Below are 24,399 nucleotides of genomic sequence, written 5' to 3' on the forward strand. Positions count from 1 at the left end.
ACGGCACACCGCGACTCGGACAGGGGCCTCCGCGCACCCTTGCTGATGGCGAGCATGAGTGCGTCGCCGACCCGCGACAGCTTGTCGCGCTTGAGCAGCAGCTCGGCCACCTCGAGGTGCTCGTTGCCCACGGCGAGCTGCATGGCGTTCTGGCCCATGTAGTCCACGCAGTTGACGTTGAGCGAGCGGCCAGCGCCGCAATCCTCCAGCATACGGCGCACCACGGGGATGTTGCCGTACTCGGCCGCGTCGAGGAAGCGCTCCTCCTCGGCCGTGAGGTTCGTGGCCCGCTCGCTGAACATGTACGCGGGGCCCCGCACCGCCTGACGCCGGCCCGCCTTCTCCCGCATCATCGTGGGCCGCCGCCGTATCGTCTGCCGGTTGACGGACGCTCTCCTGCGGGTTGGCGGGGAGAAAGAGAAGAGGAGAAGAAGCAAATGTTTGATTTTGTTGGGGAGCCAAAGGTTCGAGGAGGTCGCTGGGTGGCTCCGAAGTCGGAGCGCCGAGGTCTTGGGCTGGGAGCTGCCCACGATCGACACCGGCTTCTCGAACAGAGCGAGCCGCTGGTCACAAGCTCGGCGACCTGATGGATAATTGGCTGTGTCGGGTGGCGGCGGTTTTGACGACACATTTATATCTTGATTTGAAGCTTTCGTGACTGCAGGAATCCATACTCTTTGGTTCTTTCGGTAAAGTCACGTAGGTATAAAATAAATCACGACGTTTCGGGCGCAACACCTGATTACGGATGCTGATTACGGACGCTTGTGTTGCGCCCGAAACGTCGTGATTTATTTTATTTTATACCGACGTGGCTTTAAAGAAAGAACCAAAGAGTATTGACACATTTATATTTACAACAAAAAAACTTCATTATGGATGATATTGGTCGCGAAAGCCTCCTACTATGTGCTATGACGTTAACTATCTTGATCCCCCCCACCCCACTTTTGAAATTATAACAAATTGCATAAAGACAAAGATCTCCCATGTAGCCTTCACAGACTGTTGGGGCAAGTGCTGTTAACGAGTAGTACCCGATGAAGGCTGCCATGGCACACGAGGTAGGTGGCCAGCACCACACCCGACCGCCTTTGTCTCCCCAGTGGCGATGTTTACACACCGCACCAGGCACTAATTTGAGGCTGAGTTGACCTAGGGGAGGCCCAGGACCGGTTCAGATAATCGTCACTGACAGTGTTGGCCGTGAGCAGGAATTGAACCTGGGTCGCTGGGTTTGTAGCGCAGCGCGCTAACCGCTACACTACCACACATACAAGTAAACGCGCAGACACACACACACACAGACACACACGTATATATGTATGAAGCAATCACGAACACATCAGCAGGCAAGTCCCGGGGTCAATTGGCGAGCCATCCCAAAGCAAATCTTGAAAGCCCAGCCATGCGACGCGGGCCTGGAACCAAGGCCGTAGCCATGGAGTCAACATTGGGGGGGTTCAAATCCCCCCCCCCAGAAAAAAAATCTTAATTTGAAAACTCATTTCCTGCCATTTCCTGCCTAAAATATTAAAAAAATTCACTAACACATAGGATGGATTTTTTTTACCAAAATGTCAAATTGTGTTTTTTTTCTTATTTTTTACCTTTTCTTGTTTCATTGTATCTAATGGCAGAGATTAGGGATTAATAAAGTACAACCATAACCAAAATCATATAAACAGAAATCTATGCATTGTTATATGAAGACATGTCCAGATATTGTGGCCAAGCTTGAGCAAATTGTTGTTTTTATTTACATATTTACAAGTAAACTTGGGTGGGCAGCAGCGGGGGCGTTTGCTCTGCTCTGCTCTCCTATCTTCTCCTCCCCAGCCCTCTCGTCTCCTCTTCTCTGGTCTTATATTCTCCTCTCTTCTCCAGTCATCTCTTTGCCTCTCCCCTGCTCTGCAGTCATTTCTGCTCCTTTCTTCTGCTCTCCTCTCCTATCCTCTCATCTCCTCTCCAGGCAATGACAAGTGTTTTGACTTGTCATTCTTCAAGCAAAGGATCCAAAGGCCTATTTGCGCTTATCGTTGACACCGATAAATGACCGGAATATTCCTTCAAGGTCAAATCTGTCCAGTTTCTCCTGGTGCACGTGACACATGGCCACATTATTCAGCCTTGTTTGACTCATCAAAGATATAAGCCATGTCTTAAGGCAGGGATGACCAGCAGAAGCCTTACTAAAGCTTCTACCTGACTGAAGAGACCTCTCACCTCTGGCACAATTTCCCTAATAATGCTAGCAACATCTGAGCCCGTTTGATTTGTGTAATTAGCCCCAAACATGGCCAGCTACACCTGCAGTAATCTTGAATTCAACTCAGGATACTCGTCTACCACCTTGTCCACGTCTCTGCGTAGCAGCACATTTTCAAGCTGCTGCAGATTGTGGTATCCAGCTTGATCAAACATCTCTATGAATTGAGTATTCACTGTGTCCAAGGCGTTGTACAATTGGGCTCTGTAAAAAGACTGCGCATCCGGATGGATATGTCTACAGCCTGACCGGTGCAACGCTTTGTAGGTTTGCGGATATGAGGCATCTGAATAGGTTGTTGGTCCAACTTTGTTGCCATAGTAGTTGCTTTTGCGAACAAGAAAATAATGTGATCCTCCATTCGCTTGTCCTGCATGCTTGTTTTGACATGGTCCACATCCTCCAACATGCCTGAAACAGTTTCCTAAGCTGCAGGGAGGTGTTCAGTCACTCCAAATCCCCCATAGGTCTTCAGCCATTACAAGGCCGAGGACAGTGTTCCCTTTTAGAAATGTTCCATGAAGACCATTGGACTTAGTTGAAGTGTCAGATGAGCTGCATGATGCCATTTATTCAAGGGCTGTCAGCACTGACTCATACTGGCTGAGAACTGAGCGTAAGGCAGGGGTGCGAACAGTCGACTTGGTGGGACAGAGGGGTTTCAACGAGGTGAAACCATGCTCTGATTTTGCGATTTCCTGGAAAATCACCTTGAACTTGCCAGATTGATTAAAGAAGCTCCCCAATTCATGCACCAGACCCATTGATTATCTTACTGGGGGAGAGGCTGCACAGGCAGCCTGCGTTACTAAGTTCACGCAGTGTGGACCACAGTGACAATACATACCCAGCGGTTGTTCTTTCCTTAAAATGGCTTGCACCCCCTGCAATCGTCCAGTCATATTTGCAGCACCATCGAAGTTGGGACAGAGGAAGGCCTAGATGCATCATCACATCACATGCCATCTTGGGTATATTTTGCCCTGTCGTTGATGACACTTCATAGAGTCCCAGGAATTCTTCCTTTGGTTGTAGATCTGCATCTACAAAGCACAAACATATTGACTACTGCTCAACTCCTGATATATCCTGGGTGCCATCAAAGATTAATGCGAGCTGGACCACTGGTATTGATGTTTTTTTCCGACACAATTTCTTTGACGATTGTATTGCCCACCAGCTTAAAAATTTCGTTTTGCATTTGGGAACTGGTGAAATCAAAGTGACCTTTCAGCCAGGTGGTCAGCTCTACATCACTCTCTGCCTTGTACTTTAGAAGCCGGCTGAAATTCCCACTCTCCTTATCAACGCCTCGAAAAGCCAGACCTTGCCGTGGCAAATTCTTCACACCCCCAACAATCTTCATAAGATTTCTCCTCGCTTGTTGCTGCTGTCTTTCAAGTTCACGTGAAAGTTGCACATTAACAGGTTTGGCTCCTGAATCTGAGTCATCACAGCTAATTTGTGACACTGGCTGTCTTCATGTGCACTACATTTCTCCAGTGCCTTCTTCGAATTTTGAAAGCCAGTCTTGACAAAAGCTGAATCTGCTTTTGACGCAAGCTTAGACTTTTGTGTTGCACAATAGAAACAGAGTACCCCCTTTAAGTAGGGGCTGTAATGGAACCAAGTATAATCTTTCAACCATTTCTCCTGAAAGTAGAGTGTCCTATTTGATAGGATTTGACTAGGTATGACATTCTTGATTTGAAGCTTTCGTGACTGCAGAAGTCCCGAGTGCACCGCCCATGGTACTGGTGCTGTTGATACACTTGGGCTACGCCCATCCCCAAACCCTTATAAACAGTTTGCCTTTAGAGGCTGACTCCTTTGTCTGATGACGACCGCTTGAGTTGCGATCGAAACGTCGTGATTTTTTATTTTATTTCTAACTACGTGACTTTACCGAAAGAACCAAACAGTAGGTATGACATTAACATTTGGCTGATTTGGGCGAGGTCCAAGCTCCTCCCCACCCTCTCCTGCACCTTCATCGTCACTTGCCTGTCTGCTCTCTCTCTGTCTCTCTGTAATTGTCTCAAACTCACTCTCCCTGCTTGATTGTATTTTCTGAAATACACCTGAGAAGCCATACCGTACTTAGAGGAATATATCAGCTTAATTAACATTAGGATTAGACTGTTGTGGTGTCATTATTCGGTCTTCACCTACTCACACTGCCCTGTCGGCATCCTCATGCTCTCTCTCCCTCTCTCTCTCTCTTTACTCTGAATGCACCAAAGCGAACATGGAAGAAATCTTATCAGTAAACAAGTGGTGTTTCTTGCCATGATGTTCAGGAATGGATTAATAACCATTTCTGATCTGAAGGGCAATTAATATTATATTGAGAAACCTTGACTCATCTCTTGTACTACTGTAAACTTATATCATCTGACTGGTACCCATTTTCTCACCGCTCTCAACTTACTTTTCTTCTTTTCTGAAGCAGCCCAAAAAACTGATGTCACTGCCACCCTTCCTTTTGCTTATGATGACACTCACTGTGAATGAAAGCTGACTGTAATACAACTGCTTGCACTTGAATCAAAGAAACACTAATAATGCTCTTTATCATAAGTACAGCTATACACTATACTACAATAATATGCAATAAATGAAAGCTACTGCTGTCGACAAATATGACACATGCAGCGCAACATAAATTATTGACACTTTAGTCAGACTTCACGTGAGCTTTCTGACAAATATAACGTAATAAAGACATTAATGTTAGTTGAATACCCCGTGAGCGCCATTGTTAGTGGTTGGGTAAATGTGCGGCTAATTAACTTTCCAAGTCACTTACTTCTCTATGATAGCTAACGTTAGTGATGGTTAATTGATTAGCAATCGCAAATCGGCCCGTTTTCACCTAAAAACGTTTGTTTCCACTCGACAGTGATATAGGCAATGTAACACTCATATTACATTCTAGTTTTTTACTTTTTTAACACATTTGAAAGTAATGAAATGGATATACAGTGCAGTGTTTGACATTGATTGTACCTACCCACAGCAGTCGAACAACGGCTTCTGCTGGGGTACAGCAAAACCACTTGGACAAACCAGCCGGGTGCTGCTGCAGGGTCCACTTTCTGCCCCGCCTCCTTCCTCCCCCCTTCTCTCTCCCCTCTACTGCCGAGGCCTACTATACACTACACTATACACTACACTATACACTACTTACACTACACTATACACTACTATATAACCTCGTGCCACGGCAGATCTCTCGCCTAATCCAGCAGTTGTTTCTTGCTGTGGTTGTCCCACCTGATGACGATTGCTTGTGTTGCGATCGAAACGTCGTGATCCATTGTTTTAATACTACGTGACTTTACCGAAAGAACCAAAGAGTATGGATTCTTGCAGTCACGAAAGCTTCAAATCAAGATAGCATACACCAATCACACGCACGGGAATACACTAGACGCGAGATACAAGAGATGTGGATTCGGAAGGGGGGCAGAGATAGAGGGTTCAAATGGGGCTGTGAAACGCGTGTTCGAGGTTGCTTTGAGGAACGAGAGTGGCTGTACTTGGAAGAATAAAGGAGGTGCTTACCAGTCTCCGGACTCCTCTTCACATACAACCATAGCAAGGGGGACGGAGGGGCATGGGGAGAGCGAGTACTACCGTTGGTGCCGGCGCGTCGCGAGTTGCAATTTTTTTAATGTTTCAAATCTATTTAACGAATTGCAGAGCCGTGCCTATTGCGGTTGCGGAGGTTACGAGGGAAAACGTGCGCGCGGGGCAAATTATGATAAAAGTTACACGCCGCACCCCCATTAACTCTGCTCGTGGGACGAATCTCCCAAGAGTGTGCCCCCAACTCGTCATCACGTCCGGGGGGCTAAGCAGGGTTTGAGCCCGGACAGTGCTTGGATGGGCGACCACCTTACACAACAGCTTGTATGTACGTTGAACTTCTTTCGCACCGTACATAGCCAAGCGAGCTAATCCGAGGTGTTTTTAAATGTGAAGGGGAAAAACTCAGAGGACCCCGGAAAATTAAACACGACCACGGGGAGAGAGACACACAAACTCCAAATATACAACGCGTGTCAGGGTCGGGATCAAACCCACGACATCCTGTATACCATGCGAGGAAGTTAACATCTTACCACCAAGGTACCCCAAAAGGAAGTGACTGGCTGGATTGATTCAGCGAGTGCTGGATCATCTACAATGGTGAGTGAGGGACCCGGAGGAAAATCCACGCGACCACGGCGAGAGAGAGCAGAGGCGTAGCTAAAGGGGGGGGGGGGGGCAGGGAGGTGCACATGTCCCCGGGCGCCAAGGTAAAGGGGCGCCAAAATGAGGCTTACAACGTCACATTATAACTTATTGCGGCGGGCGCGGCAGCCTGAAACTACTGCACAAATCTACACCTCAACCTAAAAGTTTATATATCCCGCCACACACAGCCTACATGTCATGTAATTACATTTTGGTACGCGGAAAATTTGAATGCGGATGAGGATAAAAATGTTGGAAACTTTTTCGCGCTGATCAAACTCGTTGCTCAGTATGACCCATTGTTAGCAAAACACGTGCAGCACGCAGGAGAAAATCCGGGATCAGTTTCTTATTTGTCACCGGAAATCCAGAATGAATGTATCCACATATTTGCGTCGACTGTAAAGAACCAATTGTTGAGTGATATCAGGAAAAACAAGTACTACGGTATCTTACTTGACTCAACTCCTGATCTAGGACATCGGGAACAGCTTCCTCACGTCATAAGATTTGTGGATGTGGATTTTCAAACTAAAAAGTAACTATCAAAGAATCATTTTAGGTTATATCGAGATACATGCAAAAGATGCAGCAAGCCTAGAAAGAGTCATCGTCGAGAGACTGAAATCTGACAACATACCTCTATCCGACTGTCGGGCACAATGTTATGACAATGCTGCTGTGATGACTGGGCATATATTCGGCCTTCAACAACGAACATGTGACAAAAATCACAGAGCATTGTTTGTCAACTGTGACAACCACAGCTTAAACTTAGCAGGAGTACACTCAGCTAAACAGGATCCACTTGTCGTCACATTTTTGGAACAGTTGAAAGTATATATTTGTTTTTCTCTCGTTCAACAATTCGTTGGGAAGAGTTAAAAAAAGCTGTGCCCATCACAGTAAAGCGGAAGTCTGAAACACACTGGAGTGGACGATCAGAAGCTGTTAAAGCTATCTATGAACGACTGGATGAACTAGTAGGGCTGCTAGACAAATTATCGGAGGACGTAACTATGACGCCTGAAACCAGAAGTGATGCAGAACAGTTACAGGCATGCGTATTAAATTTTAACTTCATAGTTTTATTACATTTCTGGAATGTCATTCTTGGAAAAATTGATCGTGTTCAGAAGCGCTTACAGGATCCTACTATGAATTTTAAGTAAGCAGCAACTGATCTTGAATCTTTGGAGCATTGATTTGTCAAGCTTCGTGATGATTTGAGCCAAGTTGCTGTAGAAAACGCCAAAACAAGATGCACAGCCTGGGGGATCGATGTGGACAGAAGAATTAGGCGACGTCGGAAGATGCCAGGAGAGCTGGCAAGAGATGCAGGACTTTCAGCAGAAGAAGAAATTGTGCGCGTTATGAAGAGCTTATTTTATCGACTTCAACAGGAGATGTCAACACGGTTTTTACGACTAAAAGACCTGAACACAAAATTTGGATTTCTGCTGGACGTCAAAACTCTTCTATCCGACACAGATGTCGATGCAATTCGTCGAAATTGCACAGATTTTGAAAATTTCTATGACACCGACATCAATGGCCACGAACTTTTCACAGAAATTGGAGATTGCAAAATGCTGCTCAGTAACCGGAATGAAGTTCTACCAGAAACTCCTTTGGATCTTCTTGGTTTTGTTGTGTTTTATGGAGACGACATATTTCTGAATTTGCGAATTTCACGGCAAATGTTATTAACAATAGCAGTTTCAATTGCAAGCTGTGAGCGGTCGTTTTGCAAATTGAAACTTATTTTGTCGTATTTGCGTGCTTCAATGGGACAAGATCGTCTCAGCGATCTTGCTCTTCTTAGCGTTGCAAGAGAAACATTGGAAAAACAGATTTTGATTACGTGATTGACCAGTTTGCGACAGGGCAATCAAGAAAAATTAATCTTTTGTAGACTATGTCAACCAGTCTACGACAGTGACTGAGTGAGCCATGTAATATAATTTCTATAAATTTGTTTCTTTAAATACAATGTTTCATTAAAATTGAAATTGTTATTCCTTATTCGATATAATAGGAAAATGTGATAAAACGGGGGGGGGGGGGGGGCGCCAATTTTTATAGTTCGTCCCCGGGCGCAAAATATCCTAGCTACGCCTTTGAGAGTGAGAGACATGCAAACTCCAAATCTATATAAGGTTGATGTTGATTCGTGGAGAAAAATCCACGCGACCACGGGGAGAGAGACACGCAAACTCCAAATCTATATACGGTAGCTGTTGAATCATGGCTATCACTCTGTCTCGCCTTGACACCCTTGTCTGCCAACCGCTTGACCGATCGACGGGTTCTGTGGGAGGTGGGGGTTTGGTTTAACTTTGTTTTTATTTCTTTGCCATCATCAATATTTTATTATCGGTCACATTTAGTGGCGCTTGCCTTTCGATCCAGAGCACGGGAGGATCTCAGAGCCCTAGGTGAGCAGCTATGATTTGCGTACAAGGTGTCATCATCATCAGCAGCATAGGCCGTGGTTAATCCACCGCTGGATGATGACCGACCTTTCGCCGTGTTCGTCGTGGGCGGTATTTAACCATAATTCACCGCACTGGTCAGTGTGGGTTGATAATTCAAAGGGGAGACCACCCAGGACCAGTTCAGGCGTCACTCGTCACTGGCGTGGGGCCGTGGCCGGAGATTGAACGCTGAGCTCACAGTGCAGTGCGCTAACCACTCTTTCCACCGCTCCGCCAAAATATAAAAAAAAACTACGAGGAAACCTTATGCATTGCGATCACGAGAATATAGCACAGCTGATTAATTTCGTGCATTTCAACATTTAGTAGGCTTTCGCGACCAATGTTATCCATAATAGGGGGGGGGGGGGTTTGGGTTCGAATGCGTAAAGTTTAAGTGCGTCGTTAAACCCGTCACCACACGACGAATCCAACAAAAAAACACCGGTTGTGCGTTGGAGAGTAAACCCGCAACATTTACAGTTCGAGCACCGTGACGTCTCGCCGGGTGGCGGCGGGTTCAACGACACATTTACATTTTCACGCGATCTCACCCAAAAACCTCGATTATGGGTAATTTGTGGATCGTTACGTCATTCTCCGCGCCGTCTGGTTCACAGTCGACGTTAAAGACCCCGTGACGTCGTTCGCAAGAGGAGTCCATCGCGTGCTGAAGTCAGGCTCTACATTTGCCAAATTAAAACATTGCACCGCGAATTTGGTCTAGATTGAAAACTCACTTCTTTAGAACTGCTGACTGTGTTTAGTTTGCTGTCGCCTCTGATTAGCAGAGTTGACTACGTACGATGCGATAGAAGTTCAAAATACATAGACAGCCACAGACAACCAGACCCACAGACACCCATAGAGTCCCCATCAAGTTCATTTCAAGTTCAAGCTCATTTATTTGGTATAGCCCTGTGAGCCATTCGGTTCTTGAATCGGGTGCAACCGCAACAAACAAAAAACAAAAACATGAACAAGAATCTTATAGTGACTATGTGCAAACAGAAAATCCAAGAAAAGACAGGGAAATATTGCAGTAAAAGCACCGTACACCAACACTGTGTGAAAAAAATCCCAGTGGCATGCAAGTCAAACAACAACAACCACAAGACAACTTAGGTTAAGGCGAGATACACAGAGAACCACGGACACCCATAGATTGGCACGGTTGGCTACGTAGGGTGCGAAAAAAGTACAACATACGCCCTGTACTCATATCAGCAATCATTGTTCCCTCCCGGCAGACTGATGCCGCAGGGGCACTCTTGCGCATGAGACCCACCCTGGTCTCGTTGAGTTCTCAAGCGGTTACACAAAATACAATTAAACGTGCCTATTATTCAGTCAGCCTGCCAAAGCGGTGCCAGTGGGTCCATGCTTCTGGCGATAGGATATCGTGTGATCAGTGCTGTTCTGGGCTTCTAGCTAACTTGGCATTCTCCCAGTAATCCGGTATAGAAGCTGGTTCATCGTGTATTCCGCCCCACTTCAATCACAACTCCAATCAGCAGACAATTTAACTTGAGCCTGGCCTTTTTGGTGGCGAGATGTTAACTCCCTCGACTGGTTTTCAGGAGGACGTGGGTTCCGATCCAGACCCTGACGCTGCATATATAAAGTTTGCGTGTCTCTCTCTCCCCGTGGTCACGTGGGATTTTCTCTGGGTTCTACGGATTTTCCCCTCCACATTTAAAATAAACGTGTGTTTAGGAGTATTTGGCTGCGATAAATGCCCACGTGATGATAAGCCACTTCGTTGAACTGATATATTTAATACGGTACAGCAGCTGGGTCAGCGTGTACTCCACCCAACTTCAATCTCAACTCCATTCAGCAAACAATTTCACTTGCGCCTGGCCTTTTTGGTGGCGAGATGTTAACTCCCTCTCCTAGTATACAGGAGGTTGTGGGTTTCCGATCTCGACCCTGATAATGCCTGCTGTATATTTGGAGTTTGCGTGTCTCTCTCTCTCCCCGTGGTTGCGTGGATTTGTCTCTGGTTCCTCCGTTCTTTCCCCCTCCACATTTAGAAATCGACATCACCGCACGCTCAGAGTATTTGGCGACTGCTGTGCACTTCCACGCGATGTTAAAGCTCACTCCGTTGAGCTATCGCGTGTGATCGCCAGGTCGCTTCTGAAATAAGAGCTGCGGAGAGCTCAGTAGTGGGGCCTTACACCTGGTATATAAAAAAAAATTGTGTAGTGACACAAATAAGGGTCACTGTACTGTAGCGCCAGCCACTGATTCTGGAGTGCCGCTGAGCGCCGGGAGCTTCCATAAAAGAGTTGGGGACACGTGACAGGGAGCCGGGAGCCCCGGTCTTGATACAGCAGGGGTGTGGCCGAGGGCGGAGCGAGGCCGCGGCGGCCAGGGAAATAAAGGGGGAGCGCCGAGGAGATTCGGGGCTCATTTGTGGGGATCGTCCTGGAACTCTTCGATCTTCGCTCTTCGTTCGTCGGTTGGACTTTAGCAGAGAATCGTGGGTCAGACAGCGTGAGTGCTGGCTGGCCTGTTCGCTAGGGTTAACTCGCACGCACATCGCGACAGCATAGCTGACACCCGAGTGGTTAGTGTTGTGTTAAAAAAAACGTGTTGCCTCCGAGTTAGTGTGTGCGCCTCAGTGTATCACACACTACAATTGTACCGATGCTCTTGCTGCCAGCTGTGCCGAATCACCGAAGTAGGACGGGTGACCGGGGAGGGGATGCAGAGAATGGGCTGTTAACAAGAGGCAAGCAGTCCCGACGGTCACGGTAACGAGGACTGGGAGAAAATGCGGGGCCCTCCGCAATTGCAACCCCCCCCCCCCCCAAATTCTATCCCGCACGGTGGTGTCATTTCAGCCGCCCCCCCCCAACTTCACCGACTCGCTGGCTAGCGGCTCTCTCTCGCCACGCTGGTCGCACGGTTAATCAGTTGGCCTCATAAACGGAGCACACCAACTCCATCTTCTTCATCATGAGCAGCCGGGATGGTTCTGCAGAATGCACTGCTATTTGTCTTTCTTGCTGCCACGTGATCGGCGGACACCCCTTGCCACGATGCACGCGAGGGGGGCGCGTCGCAGGCTCAGAGTGCCTTGCCTGGCCCAAGGAGTCCCGTCGCAGTCTGTTCACACCTACGGGAGATTTCAGAAGGCCGTGCCGTGCCAATCCAAGGCCGGCTCCGCACGGCTCCGTTTCTTTAAATTTACTTCCAGAGGCTCACCACGACTCCACTGCTGCGGAACCGTCTCTTTACTCCCTCTCCCGTCCCTCCCCAGATGGTGACAAGTGCTCGCAACATGTCAGCCTTTTTTCTATTCATTTTGAGCCTTTCATTTCTTTCCTCTCTTCTCGCCTTCTCAAGGTAACTGATAGGATGTGCGTTCAAAGGGCGTTACAATATTGCGATTGGAAAACCTCCGGTAAGCTGATGTACTTCTCTGCGTGCAGCTTAGTGAATTGCAACATAACGATCCGCACCTACGATTATGTATGGTGGTGAAAGAAATTAAACGTGATAATACTAATTTACATTTGTAAGGCCCATTTCATCCAAGGATCCCAATGTGCCACCATGTAAGACAGAGACAGCAGCATAAACGACCCAAAAACTATGGGGGAAATGTCATTTTAAAGAGGTGAGTTTTTCATGACGAGGTTGAAATAGCTCAAAAGATTCAGATTTTCTTATAATTATCTGAGGGCAACGCGTTCCATAGTCTTGGAGCTGCACTGGCAAAACCCCCGATCACCCCCAGGAATGGAGCCTTGACCCTTGGAATAATAATGAGATCAGAAGGTCTCAAGGACCTCATTAGTTGTGTATAGAAGTGGATCAGCTCCTGTAAGTAATGTGGGGCTAACCCATTGTGACAACCTTGTAGGTCAATAGCAGGAACCTTACAATGAGTTTCGATATTTGATTGGTAGCCAATACAAGGACAAGAGAACAACAGTCGTGTGCTCACGTTATCCGCGAATTCGAAAGCCACGCGACAGCTGCTTGAGGTGGGGATGAATGAATTGTCACTGATGCCACAACTGCTGCTGCTTCCGTTGAATTTGCGGTGATTCCCAGCGGGCCCTGCAGTTTACCAGCGTACAGTTGCAGCGAGTAGTCACTTTGTGGGCACCGTTTGGTGTTCGACCAATGAAGGCAGTGACGGGATCCGGCCTGGTAGGTCGTTGCAGATTCGATTGATTGATGTTTGTGTTGAATAAACTGCGGTTGAATGAATTGAGAGTAATTTTTATTTGTACGAGATGCACAGAAAGGCACAATACATTATAGAGGCAGTCCCCGGACTTACGAGCGACCGACTTAGGAACATCCGCACTTACAAAGGAGCTTCCATAAGTTTTCTTGGTTCTTTCGGTAAAGTCACGTGACTTTACCGAAAGAACCAAGAAGATGAATCCCTGCAGTCACGAAAGCTTTAAATCGAAATTTATTCCATAAGTTATTTATTGTTAATTATAACACATTGGCATACATCTACGCAAAAGCCTGCGTGTTAAACTGAGATTGTATAACACTGACCATATTTGCATTTAAATACGGCACATTGGTGTGTTTACGACTTATGAACGGGTATCAGGAACGTTTTTATATCGCGATATCACCATATTGGAAAGTTCAAGATCATATCGTGGAAAAGCATTATCGCGGAAACACCACTTCTAAGTGATCGTGGCACAAGATTTAAAGTAGGAAATGTTATTGACTACTATGAACTATATATTTTTAGTTTACTAGCTATAAGGCCCACTGAGCTATACAGCTCAACAAAGTGGCTTATCATCGCGTGTACATTTCTAACAGCCAAATACGCGTAAACGCACGTGGATTCTAAATGTGGAGGGAAAAACCGGAGGTCCCGAAGAAAAATCCACGCGACCACGGACAAAACATGCACACTCCAAATATACAGGTGTCAGGGTCCGGGATTAAACCCGCGACCTCCTGTAAACTTGCCGAAACGTGGCCTATTATATGGATATATTTCTAACTGGACAAATGTGGTGAGTTTTTGTTTACTTTCGCCGGTGCGCCGTTGCCAAGGCAGCAGTTAGCTGTGTCACATGACCTTTTTTTTCCATAAAAGAGGGTTTTGGGTGAGATAGCGTAAATATAAATGTGTCGTTAAACCCGCCACCACCCGACACAGCCAATGAATTAGTCAGGTTTGCTAGTACAGCCACACACCGGTTGTGTGTTGGAGAGTGAACCCACACAACATTTGCAATTGAACTCTCTGAGCTGGGCCTTGGGGTTTCTGTCTTCGGGCGAATGAATATTGCGCGCGGTACAAATCGGCATTGTTCATTTATTCATATTTACGTGAACTAACTCCAAAACACACCTCTCTCGTCGATAATGTTGGTCGCGGAAGCCTTACGTGTTAAGCTATCTTTCTTTTTTTTATCATTATTACCAGAGGTGTGGACTCGAGTCATGTGACTTGGACTCGAGTCAGACTCGAGTCATGAATTTGATGACTTCAGACTCGACTTGGACTTGCATAACAATGACTTTGTCCCACCTCTGATTATTACACGCTTTTTATTAACTCACTCTGTCTGTTGCTGTTGTTGTATCCTCAAATCTTGTAGCTAAATTTTAACCCACTTCCCAATGTGGTATCGACTGTAAACTTGGTATACTTATGTCATACTGATGACAATACTATATTATATCGTTAAAATATATAAATTATATATATTATTTGAAACATTCTTATCCACGGTCAACTGACGTTGGCTGTAAATGGACACGGCCCCTTACGTTATGGCAAGCTTTGGGGCCACTTCCTGGAGTCGTGGAGTTTTTCCATTGCTAGTACGGTACATTTCACGAAAGCGTTTTTTTAAAAATATTATTTCGTTTCACGTTGGAAACGCCCATCCGCCGCTTTGCTTTTCGTGTTGTTGTTTCGCCGGGCACCAGTTCCAACCGTGGCCAAGTGATTATAATCAATCATTATTAGCGACGGTTTCTCCGCGAATGGGGCTTGACGATCCTTGTCAAAGCGCAGCTAGCGAGTGGTGGGTGGGGGCGAACTGTCGCAATAACAACGTCGCATCGATTGGGTTTGACAAGGGACAATCGATTCCGCTCCAGAGTCTATTTGCCGTGCCGTGCGTGCCCAGCTGCGACTGAAAGCAGCAGCAGGAGGAGCAGGAGGGGGCGAGAGAGAGGAGGGAGACGAGGAAGCGCAGGGAGTAGGTTGCGAGTTCAACGTTTCGGGAAAATCGGCTCCGTTACAGCTCGGACAGAAGCTGTGTCAGCATTTCGCCACAAACGTATTGCTCTTCATATTGCTATTATATTGCTCTTCTTATTGATATTCATATTTCACTTCGTATTGCTCTTCATGTTGCTATTCATATTGCACTGTATTGCTATTCATATTGCTCTTCAGATTTCTATTAATATTGCACTGTATTGCTATTCATATTGCTCTTCAGATTTCTATTAATATTGCACTTTGTATTGCTATTTATGTTGATCTTCATATTGCTCTTCATATCGCCCCTTCGTATTGCTCCCCTTCCAAGTGCTCTCTCAGCTCCAGCAATCAAAGCCTTCCGTCAAAACTCCTCAGCCTTCCTCTGTGGCACCATGTTGGCTAGGAGATGTTAACTACCTCGCCTGGTAGACAGGAGGTCGTGGGTTCTATTCCGACCATGACGCCTGCTGCTGTATATTTGGAGTTTGCATGTCTCTCTCCCCCCGCGGTCGCGTGAATTCTTCTCCAGGTCGTCCAGTTTTTCTCTTCACGTTTATAATCAACATGAGCTGCCGAGGCAGGATATAATAATTTCTCCTATCTCAGCAGCTCTCTCGCTATATTTTTTCGCCTGTTGACGATTGCTTGTGTTGCAATCGAAACATCGTGATAATTTTGTTATTTTTATATCTACGTAGCTTTACCGAAAGACCCAGAGAATATGCATTCCTGCAGTCACGAAAGCTTTAAGTCAAGATCAGAATGTTTATTTAGACTGCAGGAGGAGGAATCCGATGAGCTGTGAAGCACTTTTTCACAGATGTCCAGTATGGGGCACGGGGGGGGGGGGGTCAGGGAATTTCAATAGCAAACTATACAAAAAAAAACGACAGGAGTGCAAAATAAAGAAAGTGGTAAGGCACTAAATGTAAATAAAACAAATAGTTATTTATTTATATAAGCCTGATTAATTAAGCTCGGGCAAGGCAGAAAAATCAACAATACAGTCCCAGACCATGCCAAGATAACACAATAGAATGGAAGATTAACATTGAACTATCGGATATCCGTAGAGAGTCGGCCGCCTGCTTGAGTAACAATTGGCTTTGAATGAGCGTTAAACTGGAGGTCTTGTAAACGGGAAATCAACGGACCAGCTGGGAAAACAGGTCCATTGATTTCATCATACGCTGTCTTTCCGACAGACCTATTCTTCACATGAGGATGGCTGCTTGCGTTGTGGCCGAAACGTCGTGAGAATTATTTTATTATGTAAAATTTGTATTATTTTATTATTTCCCTTCTACGTGACTTTACCGAAAGAACCAAGAAGATGAATCCCTGCAGTCACGAAAGCTTTAAATCGAAATTTTGGTACTTGCATTGTCTCTGTAGTGTTCGCCTTTTGACGTCCTGTGGTCTAGCACTGGTGAGACAAGGCCATAAAGAAGGCTGTCTCTGGTGTAGGCCAATCAGTTTAAAGGACAATAGATACAATTATTATCAGAGCACGTTTGTTTGCATGTTTTGCCACAAATGTGTGTGTGTGGTTAATGCAGACGTGATGCCTTGCAAAAAGTATCTTCAGTAGTCCCTCTGTTAACGTTTTTTATCCATTCCACGGAAAACTACTGTTCACCGAAATAACTTTTTATCGAATATAAGGATTACATGAGCCTGCAAGGGAGCTACAGTGTTTTTCCACTGCCAAAACAGAAAACGTAAAATGTTCAACAAAGCCAGTCGACGTCGAAACGGCTCCCAAATGGGCGTCGCTGATTGGCTGAGGGCATGGCTCAGCCCCCATCTTTAGAGCGCTCGGATTGGCCGAAATGGGCGCCCCCGCGTGCACTACAACGTAAACACGGTACCGTTACGTCAAAATGTTAACGCGAGTCGAAACCACGGGGGGGTCCTCGACGGGAGACGAAACGTTAACAGCAAAACACCGGGGACCGACGTCACTGCTAAGTTTCGATGTCAAGCTTCTTTCGTGACTGCAGGGATTCATCTTCTTGGTTCTTTCGGTAAAGTCACGTAGAAGGGAAATAATAAAATAATGAAAATAAAACACAATAAAATTTCGATTTAATGCTTTCGTGACTGCAGGGATTCATCTTTTTGGTTCTTTCGGTAAAGTCACGTAGAAGGGAAATAATAAAATAATAAAAATTTTACATAATAAAATAATTAAATTTCAATTTAAAGCTTCTTTCGTGACTGCAGGGATTCATCTTCTTGGTTCTTTCGGTAAAGTCACGTAGAAGGGAAATAATAAAATAATAAAAATTTTACATAATAAAATAATTAAATTTCGATTTAAAGCTTCTTTCGTGACTGCAGGGATTCATCTTCTTGGTTCTTTCGGTAAAGTCACGTAAAAGGGAAATAATAAAATAATAAAAATAATACATAATAAAATAATTAAATTTCGATTTAAAGCTTTCGTGACTGCAGGGATTCATCTTCTTGGTTCTTTCGGTAAAGTCACGTAAAAGGGAAATAATAAAATAATAAAAATAATACATAATAAAATAATTAAATTTCGATGTAAAGCTTCTTTCGTGACTGCAGGGATTCATCTTCTTGGTTCTTTCGGTAAAGTCACGTAAAAGGGAAATAATAAAATAAAAAAAATAATACATAATAAAATAATTAAATTTCGATTTAAAGCTTTCGTGACTGCAGGGATTCATCTTCTTGGTTCTTTCGGTAAAGTCACGTAGAAGGAAAAAAAAATAAAACATAATTAAATAATTCTCACGACGTTTCGGCCACAACGCAAGCTGCCGTCTTCAGGTGGAGAACAGGTCTGGGGCGTGCCATTCAGACTGTCTCCTCGACAGACCTGTTCTCCACCTGAAGACGGCTGCTTGCGTTGTGGCCGAAACGTCGTGAGAATTATTTTGTTATGTTTTATTTTTATTATTTTATTATTTCCCTTCAACGTGACTTTACCGAAAGAACCAAGAAGACGTCACTGCTGTTTGGTGTTTGAACATCTTAACACAACTCCCGTTTTCTGCTGCCAGCAAAGGGCTCAATCATATCCTTTTGTTCTCTTCTTCCCATCATGCTCCCAACCAACTTTGACATCCTGTGGCATCGAGCCCCCCCCCCCCCCCCTGGCCCAGGGCCTTGTGGCATTGCCCCTGACCTGAGCGTCTCTGGTGAACAATGGCACGAGAGGGAGAGGGGAGGGGGAGGTGGGAAATTTCATATCTCGCGGAAAAGGTCGCAATGAATCTTTTGTTTAGCAGTGCCGCCTGACGGCTTGTCATATCTATCACGGCGTGCGTGCTGCTAAATAAACAACAACAACAACGAGCTGTGATGGATGCGGTTTAAGGGGAAAACAAAAAAACACCAGGAGCTCTTATAGCCGGGAGGGGGGGGGGGGGGGGCTGGACCAGCTGAGAGGGAAAAAAAGAAAGGTCCCCATTGATTTAATCTGTGAGTTAAAAAGAATAGAGAATAAATGTTGTTCCATACACATGTGCCGGAAATGAAAAAAGGGGAAAGGAAAATGCGAGTTTAAAATTGTATTGCTTCGGTCGTAATGTCACAGTGTCGAGGAGCAGCAGCAGCAGCAGCTCTTTAACACCAACCTGGCTCTGTTGATGAGCTCCTGAACGTTGAGACTCGTCTAGCACCTTCGATTAGCACGGTTGGCTACGTACGGTGAAGAAAGAGGTTCAACATACATGCGTAGTGTTTATATAACTGCTGCTGGGGTAATATTGATCTGGAAAGCCCTCAGGTAGATGGAATAAAAACAATATATATTGGCTTTTGCGACCAATATTATCCATAAGAGGTTTTGGGGGATTTTATGGGATTTGGGGATTTCTCCACAACTCTGGCTGTCGCCTCATGAGGCTGGTTGCTGTAATTACTGGCGAAACGCCGTACTCGAATTTTGATTGCTGTAGTGGGTTTACTCTCCAACACGCCGGTGTGCTGTGCCTGTAACGGATTAGCTGTGTAGCGGGTTAAACGGCACATTTGTATTTACACAATCTAACACCCCCCCCCCACCCAATTGTGAATATATTTTATATGGAGAGATGAGTGGAAGTCTCGTGCACTCATGTATTAGGTTATTTATTTAATTGTCATCGATGCTCCAGCAGCAATGCACAATGCATTTTACACGGCGATAAGTACAAAGACGAAGATCCCTCGTATAGCCTGTAACAGACTGTTGGGGCAAGTGCTGTTAGCGAGCACCTGTGAAGGCCAGCACGGCACACGAGGGGGTGGGTGGCCAACACCACGCCCGGCCGCCTTTGTCTTCCTCGTGGCGATGTTTACACACCGCACCAGGTACTCATTCGAGGCCGAGTCGACCTCGGGGAGGCCCAGGACCGGTTCAGATAATCGTCAACGGTGTTGGCCGTGAGCGGGAATCGATCCCGGGTCGCCTGGTTCGTAGAGCAGCGCGCTAATTGCTCCAGCAGCAACGCGCAATGATGTTTTGCACAGCGATATGTACAACACAGACACACCACGCGCAGACTCTCACGATGTGTCATGCACAGCTGAGCAAGAGGGTTTGTCATTAACTTAAAAGGCAGTGCCCTCGTCGCCAACGCAATGATCCTTATTTAGTTTTGCTTCGGACCACGTGCTTGGTCGTTTCGTGAGCCTTCAATCACCCGACAAAGATTGTTTTTAAGCTGCTCATTGTGGATGTAGTGGCAACTCGTGGCTGTAACGAGTCACATCAGCCCATTGCATACACCGTATACAATCACTGATGCCATTGTGTAACCATTTTTTTTGTTCCTGGGTAGTAAGTATTATTTCCTAATTGCTTATGCCTCAAAAGTAGAGAAAATTGCTATTATTCTCCACAAACTTGGCTTTTTTGACCGGGACATTGATATTTTGAAATTTACCTATTTTCCAGAACATTCCAGATAGATTCCGTGCTGAGTAAACTTAGAGTAACTTCGAGAACATTTTAGAACTTTCCAGCAATATAAATAGTAGTATAAATACAGGGACCTTAAGCCCACCAGTTTAGTTTAGTTCCAGCTGCCTAAGTGGATACATATCTGCATTTTTCTGAGATGGCATCAAGAGGCTGCAGGCATCCGGCAGACACATTTAGCTATGTCTGTGGCCAATTTATCAAGACAAGTGCGAAAAAGTACTCTTGTGGAAGCATCTGCTAAGATGTGTGAGGCCTACAAGGAATATATTTCAGCATGCCTGTCTGGGATTAAGACAAACCCTGGGCACCTCATTTCACCTGCGAGCAATGAAAAAAAACTTTGGAAGGTACGATGGACAATTGTTGCTCGGAATTTTACGTTTATAATATTTGTATTTTTTTTTTGAAAAGCCAGTATCTTCGTCGGACCACAGATAAAGAAGATCCTGGAGTCCAATGAATTCCCCAAGAAGCTCACTAGTAAGGAGAACGCGGCTTGGAACAGCTTTGTCCCAGTGGTTCGTGGCTTCCTGGGCAATCACAAGGTCGAAAACTACGTGGAGCTGGTTGAGGCTGGTGAAGAACTATGGCACAATGGGCTGTAGGATATCCCTCAAAATGCATATCCTTGATGCTCATCTTGATAGATTCAAGAACATGGGAGCGTACTCGGAGGAGCAAGGTGAACGCTTCCACCAGGATATACTGGACTTTGAACGCCGCTACCAAGGACAGTATAACGAGAACATGATGGGAGACTACATTTGGGGGCTGATTCATGAAAGTGATTTACAGTAGAATCGTAAATCTCGAAAAACTATTCACTTCTAAATCTTTTGCAGTCATTTTTTTATTACTTCATATAGATACATGTAAATTTTGATTCATATGTTGTTTTTCTGATTTTATGTGAACGAAAAGACACAAATTCTTCTGTTTTCTCATTGAAAATAGGTAAATTTCTAAATATCACTGTCCTGGTCACAAAAGCAAAGTTTGTGGGGAATAATAGCCATTTTCTACACTTTTTAGGCATAAGCAATTACGAAATAACACTTACTACCCAGGAACAAAAATTGTGTTACATAGTGTTCCCACACACGCGCGTGTGTGTGCGTACATGTAAGTTGGCACAGTTGGGGACACAGGTGGCGCATCGGCGAGTCATCCCAGTCAGTCGACCCGTGGCACCTGCGTCTGCCCCGTGACCTCCTGCCAGCAGGCGTTCAACACTTCACGTGACCTTAACGTGCACATAGCCTGGCACAAGCGCCATGGAGACGTAACCACCACTTAGTGGCGAATGGATGTTGTTGTTGTGCATGTATTTCATTTGGGAGCAGTGGCGCTGTGCTCAGAGCATTGCACTATGAACCCAGCGACACAAGTTCGATTCCTGCTCACGACCAATAAACAGTGGCAGCGAATGTTTAAACCGGTCCTGTTTTGCCTGGAGTTGACTCGGCGTCAAATGAGTGCCTGGTGAGGTGTGCAAACGTCACCACGTGGTGTTGGCCACAAACCCCCTCGTGTGCCCGTGCTGCCTTTCACAGGTGCTCGTGAACAGCACTTACCCCAACATTCTGTTAAAGGCTACACAGGGGATCTTCGCTTTAGACAGTTAACACAGGGATATCCGTAGTGTGTAGTTATTATAGTGTAGAGTATGTACGTTGAACTTCCTTCGCACCGTACGTAGCCAACCATGCTAATCGGAGGTGCGGGAGAAGGACAATAAACTAAACACAACAACAAGATTTTTGTAACGAAATTTGTTTTCAATTTAGTATAGTGGTGTAGTGTATAATGTAGTGTGTAGTAGTGTAGTGTATAGTAGTGTCTGTACATTTGTCGTGACATCGCGGGATGTCACTGTTCTGTGCAGGCCCTGGAGAGGCACGGCGTGCATGTAACGACATCGCGGACACCGCTATGACGTGGGTGTAGTTCCGGCCCTAGAGGGGCTCGGTGAGCGCTGATTGATAGCGCTGGATGGCACCACGCTTGGCGTGCAGTGCCGGCCCCTACAGGATAGGGTGTGGGAATGCCGGCCATAGAAATGGAGTTACTGAAGGCCGTGGCACTCTGGTTGATCCGAGAGGACACGTGACCAGTTAAGCCTAGAAAGGGGCCACAAGTGGGGGCTAGGGGTGGTCACATGGTCGGGGTCCAGATCCTGCTCGAGGATTCTGGAAGGTGGTCGTGGCCAAGGGTGGAGCCGGCCACGCCGCAGATGATATAAGCCGGGTCCCCCAGAGGGACCGGCGTTGTTGTTCATCTTGAAGAAACCTTCGTCTACGTTCTACGTTCTACAGAGTCTCCAACGCGTGGGCCTGGACCCAAGCTGTGGTCCGGTCCGTAGTAGCTATTTATGTTGTAATTAGTGCGGTTAGCCTGATGGTCACCACCATAGGTTGTTATTCTGTTAAGGGGCAGTTACCCTGTGTGTTGGTGTTAAATAAATGTGTTGCCTCCGAGAGTACGTCTGTGACTCAATTTAACTCACTAGCACCGCACATAGCCAACCATGCTAATCGGAGGTGCCGGGGAAGGACAATATACTAAACACAACAGCAACAAGCATTTCTAACGAAATTCGTTTTAAATTTAGTATAGTGGTGTAGTGTATAGTAGTGTATCGTAGTGCATGTACTTTGAACTTCTTTCGCACCGTATGTAGCCAACAGTGATAATCGGAGGTGCGGGTGAAGGACCGCAAACTAAACACAAAAGGCTTATCGAAAGAAGAAAGACAGAAAGAAGAAACGACGACTTTAAGAAGCAATCAAAGCCGATGGCACAAATTCGGCATATTCACCCCCCCTCCCACTCGCACACATTCCGCACGAGGCCCAAAGGCCAACAACGCCAAGCAGCCAGCAGCAAACAGCACTAATAATGATATGTATTTTATATATATAGCGTCGTTCACGGAAAACTGCATCTCACAACACTGCAAAAGACAACAGCGATGAATAAATAAAATAAAAGTAGCTCCTCGCAAGATAACGTCGGACACCCCTAACCAAGGTCAACTCGGTCGAAGGCCGAAATAAACAACGACAACAAAAGTTTTATTTTAAGTGGGACTTAAACAGTGGAAGGGACTTCATTTGGCGAATGTGGAGCGGGAGCAGGAGTGTCCGTTCCCACTCCGTGGGAGCTGCCGATTGCCACGCACCTCTTGAATTGAGACAGGGTCGCTACGAGGACTGGGGGGAAAGAAACGATGGCAGAAGGAACTTCAAAGTTGCTTGGTGCGAGGGGGGGGGGAAATGCTGGTTTCATCGGTAGCACGGTGGGTGAGTGAGTGAGTGGGGGAGTGAGTCGGTGAGTGGGTGGTTGTGTGCGTGAGCGGGTGAGTGGATGGTTGAGTGGATGGGCTAGTAGTTGGTTGAGTGAGTGAGTGGATCAGGGTGTGAGTGAGTGGGGGAGTGAGTGGGTGAGTGAGTGAGTGAGTGAATGAGTGGGGGAGTGAGTGAGTGGGTGGGTGAGTGAGTGGAGGAGTGAGTGGAGGAGTGAGTGGAGGAGTGAGTGGAGGAGTGAGTGGAGGAGTGAGTGGAGGAGTGAGTGGAGGAGTGAGTGGAGGAGTGAGTGGAGGAGTGAGTGGAGGAGTGAGTGGAGGAGTGAGTGGAGGAGTGGAGGAGTGAGTGGAGGAGTGAGTGGAGTGGAGGAGTGAGTGGAGGAGTGAGTGGAGGAGTGAGTGGAGGAGTGAGTGGAGAAGTGAGTGGAGGAGTGAGTGGAGGAGTGAGTGGAGGAGTGAGTGGGTGAGTGGATGGTTGAGTGAGTGGGTGAGTGCGTGAGTAGTTGGTTGAGTGAGTGAGTGGGTGGATAAGTGAGTGCGTGAGTAAGTGGGTGAGTGGATAGTTGCTTGAGTGGGTGACTGAGAGAATGGGTGGTTGGTTGATTTAGTGGCTGAGTGAGTGGGTGGGTGAGTCGGTGGTTGGTTTAGCGGGTGGTTGGTTGATTGATTGAGTGGGTGAGTAGGTGAGGGAATGTATCTCGAGAGAGGAAGCCACTCTATGTGCACATTGCTTTTAATTATTTAGTTATAATCATACTAATTATTATAAAATTTCATTTTAAAACTGCACCACTGTGGGAGGGGGGGGGGGGGTTGTGGTTGAGTGGGCGTGGTTATGTAAAAGTGGGTGAGGCTAACGGAGGGAGCAGCCTTCTGCAAATTAACATAATTGGCGGTCCACCGGTGGTGCGTGGTGACAGGAAAAAATATCAACATTTTCGCGAT

The 24,399-nt window shown here is 46.1% G+C and overlaps 1 protein-coding gene across 2 annotated transcripts in view; it reads right to left on the reverse strand.

Annotated features, from left to right (window-relative positions):
* Positions 1-24,399, reverse strand: part of LOC133357662 (short transient receptor potential channel 7-like) — an 85,383-nt gene that overhangs the window by 43,549 nt on the left and 17,435 nt on the right. For both annotated transcript variants that reach the window (XM_061575744.1, XM_061575742.1), the window contains exon 2: positions 38-396. In XM_061575744.1, the coding sequence (XP_061431728.1) occupies positions 38-396 (359 nt within the window). The remainder of the gene's footprint in view (positions 1-37; positions 397-24,399) is intronic.

Source organism: Lethenteron reissneri, chromosome 59, assembly GCF_015708825.2.
Source record: "Lethenteron reissneri isolate LAM-NWPU_2019-01 chromosome 59, ASM1570882v1, whole genome shotgun sequence".
Lineage (NCBI taxonomy): Eukaryota > Metazoa > Chordata > Hyperoartia > Petromyzontiformes > Petromyzontidae > Lethenteron > Lethenteron reissneri.